Source organism: Osmerus mordax, chromosome 15, assembly GCF_038355195.1.
Source record: "Osmerus mordax isolate fOsmMor3 chromosome 15, fOsmMor3.pri, whole genome shotgun sequence".
NCBI lineage: Eukaryota > Metazoa > Chordata > Actinopteri > Osmeriformes > Osmeridae > Osmerus > Osmerus mordax.
The window spans coordinates 6,172,357-6,184,248 of NC_090064.1; the positions used below are offsets into that span (position 1 = coordinate 6,172,357).

The following is an 11,892-nucleotide window of genomic DNA, read 5'->3' on the forward strand; positions in this document are numbered from 1 at the left end:
ATAAAAAATTCAACATTGGACAGAATGTGTGTCTGAGACATCATTTCCACAAAAGACAGCGGAGCATTTACATGCAAGGACTTTATTTGTTAATTGTTTGCAGTATTGTATAACAGTGGCAACTCTGTTCTTTTCTCTGGGCTCTTTATGCTCATTTTAAATGATCGCAGCATAAACATAGAAGTGTGCCTTCAAAACAAAAAACAGTTCCCTTTTTACAATACTCAAAAAATACCTTGTTCTGATTTAAATACTTGGCTTACGCTTTGAAAATAAAAATATGCATTATATGAAATATAACCATTGCTTATTGGGTAATACTATAGTACCAAATGCAAATATATGCAAATAATCTTTCTCTCTGTAACATCTTACGCATTTCATGCAAGAACAAAACAATATGGATGCCTGTGCATACAAAAAGGCTGTATAGACTGTATGAAAATAGAAAATATCAAACCAAGATGTGCACCAATTATGTTACAAATACCTTGCAATAGAAAAAGGTCAAAGGGAATGACCAGCTAACAACAGTCCACCTGGAACAGCGAGGTACAGGACCAGAGTTAGTGTCCTATAACTGGCTACCAACACTTGCATCGACTCAAAGCTGACCCCCTTTTCATACCACATCCCTGACCAACTATCAACTCATTCCAGTTCAATAGAGGGAAAATACATCTGGATCTAGATTATTGCATTAGTCATTTATGGTATGCAAGTTTGTGTGTGAAAATTGCTACTGATGAGGTGAATACAATGTCAGCCCAACACTTGCTATGCCTTCTCATCTCACAGAACCTAGACACTGTTGAATGTTACAGGTAGAAAAAATAGTCTTCAGCTTTCCAGGTACCGATATATTTATTTCAGTGACATTTAGCTTCAAATGTTTATTGCCTTAATAATGAACTCAGTACTGTTAGTTGACCTTTATTTGGATAGCTCACCTGGTCTATGGATGGGTCTGTATGAGTGTATGCAGAGGGTCAATAGATACTCATTAAACTAATGCCATTCTGTTAATAGTTTCTTGACAGTTTGAGTGTTTGCAGATGGTCTACAGGGGATTCTCCAAATTGCGGTAATTTTATTGTTAAAATAACAAAATACGTTCTTATACATAAAATGTGAAATGAGGTCAAAAATAAATCCAGGGAAAGGATGATTTTTTCTTTTTTTTTTTTACACATACTGTAATGTTTAACACAAATGGACCTTTGCAACAAAAACAGTAGTGTGTCCAAGGCACACTGCAATCTATATAGCTACATATTTGTATTCCTTTTTTTATTGCCGGGGGGGGAAGCAGTTTTGAAACGTGATATACTCACATGTGACATCTCAAAATTAATGTATGCGAGCGAATCAAATTGCGCGGTTGGATCTAAACCTCTTGCACGTTAAAATATATGTTCTTTTTTTTTTGTACAATATTAGGTTTCGTTAACAAAAATAAATACGTATGTGAATTACATGTTTGATACGTGTGGGGTTGAGCTCATCCTAAACGATGAGCTCAACCCCAGTATGAAGGGCTCTGAGGGCCTGCATCACCGGCATGACGCAATGACCGCTAACAGCTAACACACCATCGGCTATAAGCAATGCAACCCCCCCCTGGTGGCGGATGCTGGTAACACATGGTACAGATATAAAGCAGTTACTCTAAAAGTGGACCTACGGATATTCAACTATCAGCTATTCAGCTATTCCAACCAAACCGTCCAGTAACATTACCCTTTATTGCATATCAACTTAGTTTTAGCCGACCGTTTATTTGTTGGAGCATTTGTCGATCATCAAAAGCGGCTGCTAAAAGTCGAGCTCAGATGAGGTTTTGATGAGCTCCTTGAACTGGAACAACATTGTGCAACAGTATTGCTCTTAATGACACTTTCGAAAATGTCCCAATGTTTGATCCAGCCTCACTACGCACATTCTAAGTCTCCATGACCACACACACGTACAAGAATAAAGACCAGGGGGGCTTTAGTTATTGGTTATGCCCCCTCCCCCCCTGCCCCCCCAAGACTACGTCTTAAATGGTTATTCCCAACATAGGTAAGAAAATATACAGTTCTTTAGCGATAAACATTAAGCGACGGTTTGAATAAAACCTCTTATGTACATTTGGTGTAGGGTAACACTGATTGTAACACAATACGTCCTTCTTATTGTGTTTCTCGTATTGTGTTTCGTTTCGTTTACATTCATATTTCAGCACTGAGCCACTAGGGGGCTGGAGTGCTCTGGAAGTCAATGACATGCATTTACAAGAAAAACAAAATGGTTGAAAACAGCAAAAAAATAAAAGGGGAAGACCATTCGGTTCAGGAAAACCCAGATGAGAAATGCCAGTTGAGGAAGAGGAGGATGACGAGGAGGAGGATGGAGAGGGGTGAAGGCCGTAGTTTGGCAGTTAACAGGTTCGTTCGGAGCACCAGGTGGGTGTGTAAACACTGCAGCTGTTGTTTTAGGCTGTTTCCTGTTGGTGTATTTGTGTGACTTGTGTGTTTGTACTAAGTTGTGCTGTGAGGGGCCAATAGGGTCGTGACATGACGATGAAGACTTTGATCGGGAAACTTGACGGGTGGAACCAACCAGAGCAGAGCTGGTTGTGGAAGCCTTGGAAGAAGTCAGGCTACACTCTCTCCACACGGCTGGGGTCATAAGAGTCTGGGGAGAAGACAGAAACGTACCATCAGACCTTGTCTGAAAAGTCACACACAGAGCCATTTCACACATACAAACAGACACAAATGTCTCGTGCTAAGAGAAGAGTGTCAGGTGTGTACCTGAGACCGACAGCAGTTCTTCGTCTTCTAGCGTAGTAGAGCCACAGGTGACATTGAAGCTGAGGGGAAGGGTGATCTCTCTTTTGGCCACGGTGGCACTGCTACGAGGCCTGGGCTGGGGTTTGGGTTTGGGCAGAAGGGGAGGCTTCTGGGGCCTAGGAAGGGGCTTTGGCCTTCCCTCGCACTCCTTCCTCCTGACCTCCTCCCCACGGTTCACTTCCGATTCTGTCCGTCCTCGAGACCCTTCTTTTTTGAACTCCTCCGAAAGTTTCTTCGCAGCCTCCTCTGTGACTCTCGATTCCACCTCTTTCTCGATCTCGTCCTCCTCTTCTATTTTTAACCGTCCAACTTCTTCCTCCTCCTCTGCTATTTTCAATTCCACCTCGTTCTCAACCTCCTCCTCGGCTATTTTCAATTCCACCTCCTCCTCCTCTTCTATTTTCAGCTCTCTCTCTTCCTCCTCCTCTTGCTCTGTAGTGAGTGCTGCCTCTGGTTCTGTCCTCTCCTCGTCCTCATGTTCGGTCTTCATCTCTGCCTGTTGTTCTTCATCTTCCTCTCCCAGTTCTCCCTCCTCTTCTTGCTCCCGTGTGCTCTCCTCCGCCTTGTTTCTCCCCCCGTCTCTCTCCGCGCTGGCGCAGTCTATTGCTTCTTCCTTCTCCACCTCCACCTCCTGCTCTCTCTCCTCCGTTGGAGTCATCCTCACCCCGCTTTCCCCATATCCCTGCTGTTCTCCCATGGCCGCTCCCTCGCTCTCTCCGTCTTTCTCGCCCTCCTCCTCTTTGTCTCCCCCCTGCTCCTCATCCATCTCTCCCTCCTCCTCTCTGCCTCCCCCCTGCTCACTTCTCTCTCCCTCCTCCTCTCCCCCCTGCTCCTCAGGTCTCTCTCCGTCCTCCTCTCCTCCTCCTCCCAGCTGGCCCTCTCTCTCTCCCTCCTCCACCTCTCCCTTTCCTTCCTCCTCCACTCCTCCAGACTCCGACCTCCTGATGCCAAGGCCGGACACGCAGGACTCGGAGTCCCCCTGCTCCACATGAGCCAGAACCTCCATGACAGTTCTGCCCGGCGATACAACAGAGCAGGACGACAAGGACGAGGTCGAGGAAGAGGAGGCTAGCTCGTCCTCCGCCAGGTCCTCGGTCACCCCGGAGACCCCATGGGCCGCGTTCTCCCCGCGACTCACGCTGAGGGCCAGCTCCTGGTCCGGGGTGACGGGGAGAGACAGGGGAAGCTTGCTGGGGGGGAATTCCGGCAGATCCAGAACCAGCGAGTTCCTCTCTCCGCCTGGCGGCAGTTGGATATCGCCTGCTTTCGCCGGATGGCTCTCTTCTTCACGCTTGTCCTCACGGGGGCTGTCGTCTCCACCGTTTCCTGCCTCCTCTTCCTCTTGTTCCTCCTCCTCCGCTGCTTGTCCGTGTCCCTCCAAGGGCCTCGCTGTCACTTGCTCTGACTGTCTGCTCACTTGCTGCGTCTCTCTGTCGGCCTCCTTGTCTGGGCTGCCGAGGTCTCCGCTGTCTCTTGGGTGTCCCTCGCCGTCTGGGCTGGTGGCGCCTGGCTCTCCCTGCTCGCTCCCCCCTCCCCGGTCCAGGCCGGTGGCCTCCTGCCCCTCCCCCTCATCCTGGGTGTCTCTGGGCCCCAGGGCCTCGACGGGCACGGCTATGCCGAGGATCCTGGCAGCCCGCTGCTCGATGGACTCGTTCTCGGGAATGCCCTTGGCGCACTTGACCTCGTAGAGGTTGCTGAGGTCCTCCGCCGGCAGGGCGTTGGCCTTCTCCTGGATCAGCAGGCTCTCCAGGTGCCTGTCGGCCAGCGTGGCCTCGTCCCCCCACCCCGGGGCCTCCTGGCGGACGCGGTAGCGGGCGTCCTCCTCGTCCTCGTGGGTGAAGGCCGGCTCCCTGGAGAGCCTGGCGGCGCGTGGGGAGCCCTCCGCTCTCGAGGGCCTGCTGGTCTCACTCCTGGCCCTGCGCAGTTTCAGGGTAGGGACGGCCTTCCTCTCCACGGCCCTGACATCCTCCACCGTTCTGGAGGGAGGCACCGGCTTGGAGGCGTCGAGGACGTCCTCGCTGCGGTTCTTCACCACGGAGAGTCGGCTCTCCCAGGACATGTGCAGGGACGGGGGTCCCTCCTGGGGTTCTGAGAGCGAGGAGAGGGGGAGGGAGAGAGGAGAGTGGGAGAGGGGGAGGGGTGAGCGCTGGCGGTGCTCCCCGGGGCCCCCGGGGGCCTCTGTGTACACGGTCAGCCCCACGTCCCTCAGCAGGGACTCCTGGGGCACGGGGATGTCCTGCCTGTAGGCTCGGCCAGGCTCTGTCTGGGGGAGGGGGGCATAGTCTCTGGGACCAGGGTGCGAGGGTATGTCTTCTCGAGGTGGTCTGATGGAGGAGACCACGGTGGGGGTTCTGCCAGGCGCGGGTCTGGAGAAGGCGCTTCTCGCTTCCCCGTGGCTCGGCCGGTTCTGGCTCTGCTCGCCCAGGCCGGTTGCTTCCCTCGCCGGGTCAACGGTGGCTGTGTGCTGGGATCCTCCAGCCTGGCTGAGCTCCAGGGTGTTCTGGAAGGCCTCCTCCAGGTCTCGCAGACACGGCTCTGCGCCGGGCCGCTTTCCAATCTGCTCTTCCATCTCCTTGTTGATAAACTCCAGCTCCTCGATGGCGTCACACGGCCTCCGGTTCACCGGCTTCAGCAGGAACTGGCCGAAGGCTACCTGCTCGCCGGATGGCTCGTCTGCGGGCTTGGGGCCACTCCTCTTAGGGGAGGAATGCTGCTCGGCTCCCCCTACAGGCCCGGAGGACGGAGGTGGGAGAGACTGGGGCTGGCCAGAGCCTGGAGAGGGTAAAGGCGGGAGCTGGGTGGTACCAGCTGGAGGTAGAGACAGGGGTTGAGCTGGGCTGATACTGAGGCGGGAGAAGGCGCTATTGCTGGAGGGGTGGAGGTTCTTCTGGCCTGCCATGGAGTAGGAGCCGTAGGAGCCAGCGCTGCAGTCTGTCCCCATGCCACCCTCGGCGGGGGTCTCTGAGGAGGCTGGCTGGCATGGCTCCCGACCCCCTGGACCAGGAGGACTCTGAGGGGAGCTTTTGGCTACCACAGGCGGGCTGACAGTCTGCGTCTCCTGGTTGCGGTACTGGTCCCCGGGCCACGAGCCGGCGTAGCAGAGCTCCTTGTCGGCCATGGCCTGGAGCGACCAAGCGTCCACGATCTCCTTCCTGAGAGGGGCTCTCTTCGAGTTCCTCATGCAGTAGGAGCTGCTGGTGCTTATGTGGGGGAGGGGGTGGGGCTTGAGGGACATCTCGGTCAGGGATTGGCTGCGGAGGCTTTGGCTGTTCTGCGGTCGGCTCGCGGCGGGCTCGACGGCGGCGGTGCTGTTGTTGTTCTGGTCGGCCGGCGGCGCCTTGGCCTGGATCTGGATGGGGACGGACACGAGGCAGAAGATGGTCTCGCTGACCCTCCTCTTGGAGTTCCTGTTGCCGTCCGGGCCTGAGTCCGGAGCGATCTTCTTCACCTGCGTGATGGTGGCCGTCTCGGAGAAGGCCTGGTCGGAGCAGGTGCTCTGCCCGCACGGCGGAGGGGGCTGGAAGGCTGAGGACGGGCCTTTGGGATATCTGTCGTTACAGTTTTGGTCGGTCGCTGGGAAGTTGTTGTTATCAGTGTTTTTGTGCAAATCGCCGTGGGGCCACCTGGTCTGGTTGCCGTCGTGGTCGCCCGGGGACGGCGGGCAGGGGCTGGCGCGGTGCCCCAGGGGCGGGGGCAGGAAGGCACTGTCGTCTGACGAGGAAGAGGGGGGGGGCTCGGACACGGTGACGCTGGGAAGCTCGGTGTTGCGGATGTGCCGGATCTTGTCGGCGTCCGTGAGGGAGTTGCCGGAGGTACTGGCTGAGATGTGGCGGACGCGAGGGTCGTCGAAGGGGATGTACTGGACCACTCCGGGCGGCTGGGGGCTGTAGCCGGGGTACAGCTTCCTTCGGCTGGGGAGGTTGGCCCACTCTCTCTGGGGGTCTGGCCAGGAGCCCCCTGGGTGTCTGGTGTACCAGTGAACTCCGTCTGGCGCCACCTGCTGGTACACCACCTCCCCTCTGTACCTGTAGCCCACAGGGATTTCACCAAAGGGACCCCTATGTCCCCCTCTCAGGACTGGGGCTCTCTTATAAGACGGGGGAGGATTGTAGCCTGGAGGCTCCACACCAGACCCCCCCGACTCCTGTGCAAAGTAGTCCAGTCGGGGGTCGCCTACCCTGGGATTGGGGATGGGGGTTCTGTCCCTGGCCTGGGGGGCTGGGCTGTCCCCAGACAACATCTCACAGCTACCCCGGGTCTGTTGGTGCACCTCGTAGGAGGGGGGGCGGAGCGGCCGGGAAAAGCGGGGCTTTGGTGTGACGGCGGCTTGGTTAGCACTGGCCGGACGGCCGATCTCAAAGTGCCGCCGGCCGTAAGGGTCGTGGCTGGGGTGGCCAGGGTGGCCGTTGACCCTCCTGTAGAGGTTGTGACCCGAGCTAGACACGTCCACGTACTGCAGGCTGTCCGGCGGCAGCATGCGGGGCAGCGACTGGGACTTGGCTTTGGTCCTGGGCAGGACAGCGCCGTCTGGCGTGCGGGAGTGGTTCCGCATCTGCTCCCGAGCCCACTTCTCGGCCTCGCAGTCGGACATCTGGCGGCCGAAGGTGGAGGCGGGGCGCCACTCGTCCGTGCCCAGGCTCTGGCACTTCCTCTCGGCCGCCATCCTCCACTGGTGGAGGGCGGCCTCCCTCTCTCTGGAGCGAGCATGCGCCTGGGCCTGGGCCTTGGCCTGAACCTGGGCTTGGTTGGCCCAGATCTGCCTCTCTGTCTGGCGCTCCTCCGTAGATACATCCTGCCCTCTCTGCTGCTGCCCATCGGTTCTGCTGTAGCCGCCTCCTCCCCCTCCTCCCCCTCCTCCTCCCCCTCCTCCTCTGGGCTCTCTGAAGTCAGCGTAGTCCAGCAGAACAGAGAAGTCTTGGCCTCTCCTCCTCCAGTAGGCCACATCTCTTTCTCTGGGTGCTCTGGACTGGGGGTACACACCCCTGGGCCCGTCACAGAACCTGAACACACACACACACACACACGGGACAAACATCAGCTTTTGTTGTGTTCAGTGTAACACAGTTGTCAGCTGTCTTTGACACAATCAAATTCTACAATTGACAGTACTTTTTGTTTTTGTCAGACCACAACATGCTAATATTCTGGATGGATACAATGTTATTCGGCTGGTCATCTTATAGCTTATATGCCTGGAGTGCAAGTGTAGCGCTGTTGTGATTCTTGTTAATACCATTAGGAGGCGCCAGCTCACCACAAGTGGAAAATCATAATTGTATTGTGTGACAGTCTGCACACATTCTGTTTCACCACACCGTGAGATATCGGGCATTCGTCCTTCAAAACAGACAAAGCGATAATACGGACGCTTAAAGTCCGAAGCTAACCTCCTCTGAAACGCCATCATATCTATCCCAGCAGACAAAGCTGGCTGACTGACAGGGAGACCTGACTACCGCTTGTGTGGGGATGGCTCCATGCGCTGTGGACCTCTTCACCATGACAGACATGAAGGGTCCACAGTGAAGGTCTCTGCATCGAGGCTCGCTATTTCTGTCTGCGTGGAGAGAGTGAGTGACAAGGATGTCAACAAACCAGCACGTGGGCCTCCCCGGGCCAAGCGCTCCTGTTCTGTCATGCGTGGGTCCGACACGGACATACGCCCGGCTGAACTCTACCATGATATTCACTTACGTTATGATTGTGGCTCATACAGTACAGTTAAGCCTGCCAATCGTTGGCCTCGATAGCTGTGAGCAGCGATGACAAGATGGCTGAGTGACTGAAGCAAGCTTTATTTCGTTTCCTTATTAAATTAAACTGCCGGGCAAACTGACTTGAGGAACATTTGCAGAATATGAGCACCGATGCCTACCCAAGTAGTTATAGGCGAGGCCAATATCACAATACAGCCGTCAATGATGTTCAAGGTCAAATGACTGTTCGAAGGCTTGTTCACACACTGATGTCACTATCTCTTTGGCAGGCTGGATGCTAAACAAAGACAAGGTAGTTGACGGGCCCATCTAACTGTTTGGATATGGGAGCATCTGTATTGACTCTGTGTCTCTGAGTCCACAAATCCCAAACCACGAATGGCTCCACTGGCCTGCCAGTCGACGAGATGACATCACAGAGCAGAGTGTGTCGCTAGGCAAATCACAGGCTTCGCTGCGACTGACTTGAAAAAGGTTTCAATTGCATAACTCCTGGCAGAACTAAAAATAGCCGCGTCTCAATATACATATTTAAATGCTGCTGTGTTTCCATTATTAATGGGAATGTGTTATATAAGAAAGTGTAACTTGCTGCAGCGCCAGAGAATGCTATCGATCAGACTCTGGGGAGGTTTTCTGCTCGCACCTCTGTGTGCGCGTGTGTGCGTGTGCGTGTGCAGATCCAGGCATGCTCGAAAGGGGCGCTGGCTGGGTGTGTTTACAACAACAGTGAAGTCCCATGTGTCAGATGAAGCCTCCAGTAACATTCTACCTCTTCCCTTTCCCCTGCCTTAACTGAGGAGAGGGAGGGAGGGAGGGAGGGAGGGAGGGAGGGAGGGAGGGAGGGAGGGAGGGAGGGAGGGAGGGAGGGAGGGAAAAAAGAGGGGGAAGCGGAGGGAAGAGACTCAAGGATGGGGAGAGAGAGAGCGAGAGAGAGAGAGAGAGAGAGAGAGAGAGAGAGAGAGAGAGAGAGAGAGAGAGAGAGAGAGCAGTGTGAGGAGGTTCACTAAGTGGTGCAACATCCTTGATGCAGAAGACCTTGACTTGAAGTCTGTCTTCACTACCTTGTGGCCACATCGCGACAACAGCATGCTAGAGAGGTCAATGTAACAAACGAATGAAAAGTTAACCCGTGAGGCAACGCAAAAAAACGACAACAATAACACACAATCACTCACCCGCTATCTGACGTAATAGAATCCCCCAACGACTGCGTGTCTCCATGGTTATTGCCGGGCTGATTTCTTTCACGGCACTCGTTGTCGTTGGGGGGGTACCCCCTGGACCCGTACGGACCCCCGTCCCGCCCAAACCCGTTCACCGGCCCGTGGCCAAGCCGGTTCTCCAGGATTTCCCGCCGGCAGTCGCTGTGGCGCCCGCCATCGTAGGACGGGGGTGAGGGCGAGGGGGCGTCGGGGGCGGGGGTGGGGGCGGGCGTCGGGGCGGGGGTGGGCAGCTTGTATCCGTGGGATATGAGCAGGTCCTCCACGCTGTACATGGTGGCATTGGTTTGGCTGGTGTGTTTGTCTGTGTCAGGGGGTGGAGGGACGGGGCTGCGACGGGGTCTGCCTCTTCCCCTACCAGCGGTGGCGGGCACCTCGGCACAGCTGCACCGCTGAGGCCATCACTGGGAGGGAAACGAGAGAGAGAGAGAGAGAGAGAGAGAGAGGGGGGAAAGAGAGTGAGAGAGAGATGTTGTTTCGATCGCCGTCTCTCCTCATTCCAGACTCTTCGTGTCCCGTCTCGCTCTACTCCGTTGGATGGTCTGAAGGAGAACAAAAGCACCCCCCCCCCTCCCCGTTTTCAAGCCTCCATGACAAACCGCTGCCCTCCGCCGCCTCAGACCCCCCCCCCCCTCTCCCCCTCCCATCTCATCTCTCCTCTCCTTGTTCTCTCCTCCTCCGTTTCCCTGCTTTCCTCTTCCCCCGTCTACGCTCCTCGTCTCTCTGCATCCCGCAACGAGGCTCTTTCCGTGAGCTGAGACAGCAACCTAACCCCACCCCTGCTCGCTGGGGGGGGAGGTACTGCAAACTAAAAACAAGCCGCAAATGAATCTGTGTCATCACTCCTCACCATGGCTCCTGCCCCTTAACAGCAGTGTCCTGGCTGCCAGGGCTGCTGTGGTGGGATAGACCAGACAGAGGCAGGCTGGAGTCACGGGAATCTCCCTGTGGACCTGTAGCCTGTGGCGCCGCTGCTTAGCACACGTTCAGTCTCCTCTCGCAGTTACTGGAGCGTGCTGAATGTCCAGCGTCTGGAGGGAGACGAGTAGCAGGTACTAGAGGGTGGAGGGGGGGCTAGCCAGGCTGGTACCAGAGAGTTGAGGGAGGCTAGGCTAGGCTAGCAAGCCTGGGGTAGGTTCCAGAGGGTGGAGGAGAGCTAGCTAAGCCAGCTAGATCGGGGTCGGTAACAGAGGGTGGAGGGGGGCTGGGCTAGGTATTAGAGGGTGGAGGGGGCCAAGGCTAACTATCCTGGGGTAGGAACCAGAGGTGGAGGAGGGCTAGCTAGCTTAGCTAGGCTGGGGTAGGTACTACCAGAGGGTGGATGAGGCTAGCCTTGCTAGGCTGGGGTAGGTACTACCAGAGGGTGGATGAGGCTAGCCTTGCTAGGCTGGGGTAGGTACTACCAGAGGGTGGATGAGGCTAGCCTTGCTAGGCTGGGGTAGGTACTACCAAAGAGTGGAGGGGGCTTGGCAAGCCGCTAATGGGCTAATCAACATTTGTAGGGCTCTCCTTTTCTCTTTCCTCTCCATACATCCATCTATCTTTCCTTCCTTCTTTCTTTCTTTCTTTCTTTCTTTCTTTCCCTCCTTCACCATCCATCTATTATTCCATATAACCATCCTTCGTCCTCCTCAGTTCCTGTCTATGGTGAGGTATCTAGCCAGCCGCACACAGACTCAGGGAGCTTGTAGGCATCTGTCTAAAAAACCTGCCAGTAAGTGATTATTCTGTTTGTTTTGTAGAGGCCAGGGTAAACTGATGTTTACTACATCCCCACAGCAGATGCCACAGCACTGCTACTGCATATCTCTGTCCCACATAGAGGCTAACCAACGACAAGACTAAGCCCCTTAGGGATGGCAACAGAATTTACATAGGCCTTGTAACTGAAACCTATGCTTCAGTTACTGAATCCGAACATAGGAATAAAGGAACAGAATTGCCTTGACCTACACTCGAAGCAAGGATCAACTTTGATACCTTCCCTGCAGCTCTGTAGCTCTGTCCTCCACCTGTGTCTAATGATACCGGCTGATTAACGGGATCTAAGAGCGTGAAATGCTGCTCTCTTTGTATATCTGGACCCCACTAATGCGATTAACTTTCTCATTTAAA

At 54.7% G+C, this 11,892-nt stretch overlaps 1 protein-coding gene across 1 annotated transcript; it reads right to left on the reverse strand.

Moving 5' to 3' along the window:
* Positions 1-2,033: 2,033 nt before the first annotated feature.
* Positions 2,034-10,052, reverse strand: jcada (junctional cadherin 5 associated a). Its single transcript, XM_067252183.1, has 5 exons — positions 9,733-10,052; positions 5,647-7,837; positions 3,736-5,598; positions 2,799-3,477; positions 2,034-2,679 (listed from the first exon to the last, which is right to left on the reverse strand). The coding sequence occupies exons 1-5, from the start codon at positions 10,050-10,052 to the stop codon at positions 2,645-2,647; spliced, it is 5,088 nt and encodes a 1,695-aa protein (XP_067108284.1). The 3' UTR covers positions 2,034-2,644.
* Between the last annotated feature and the right edge of the window lie 1,840 nt (positions 10,053-11,892).

Coding starts and splice junctions, on each gene's coding strand:
- jcada (XM_067252183.1), bottom strand. CDS start 10,052: ATGTACAGCGTGGAGGACCTGCTCATATCCCACGGATACAAGCTGCCC. Junction 7,838..9,732: donor TCTATTACGTCAGATAGCGG/GTGAGTGATTGT, acceptor GTGTGTGTTCAG/GTTCTGTGACGGGCCCAGGG. Junction 3,478..3,735: donor AGGAGGAAGGAAAGGGAGAG/GTGGAGGAGGGA, acceptor CCAACGGAGGAG/AGAGAGCAGGAGGTGGAGGT.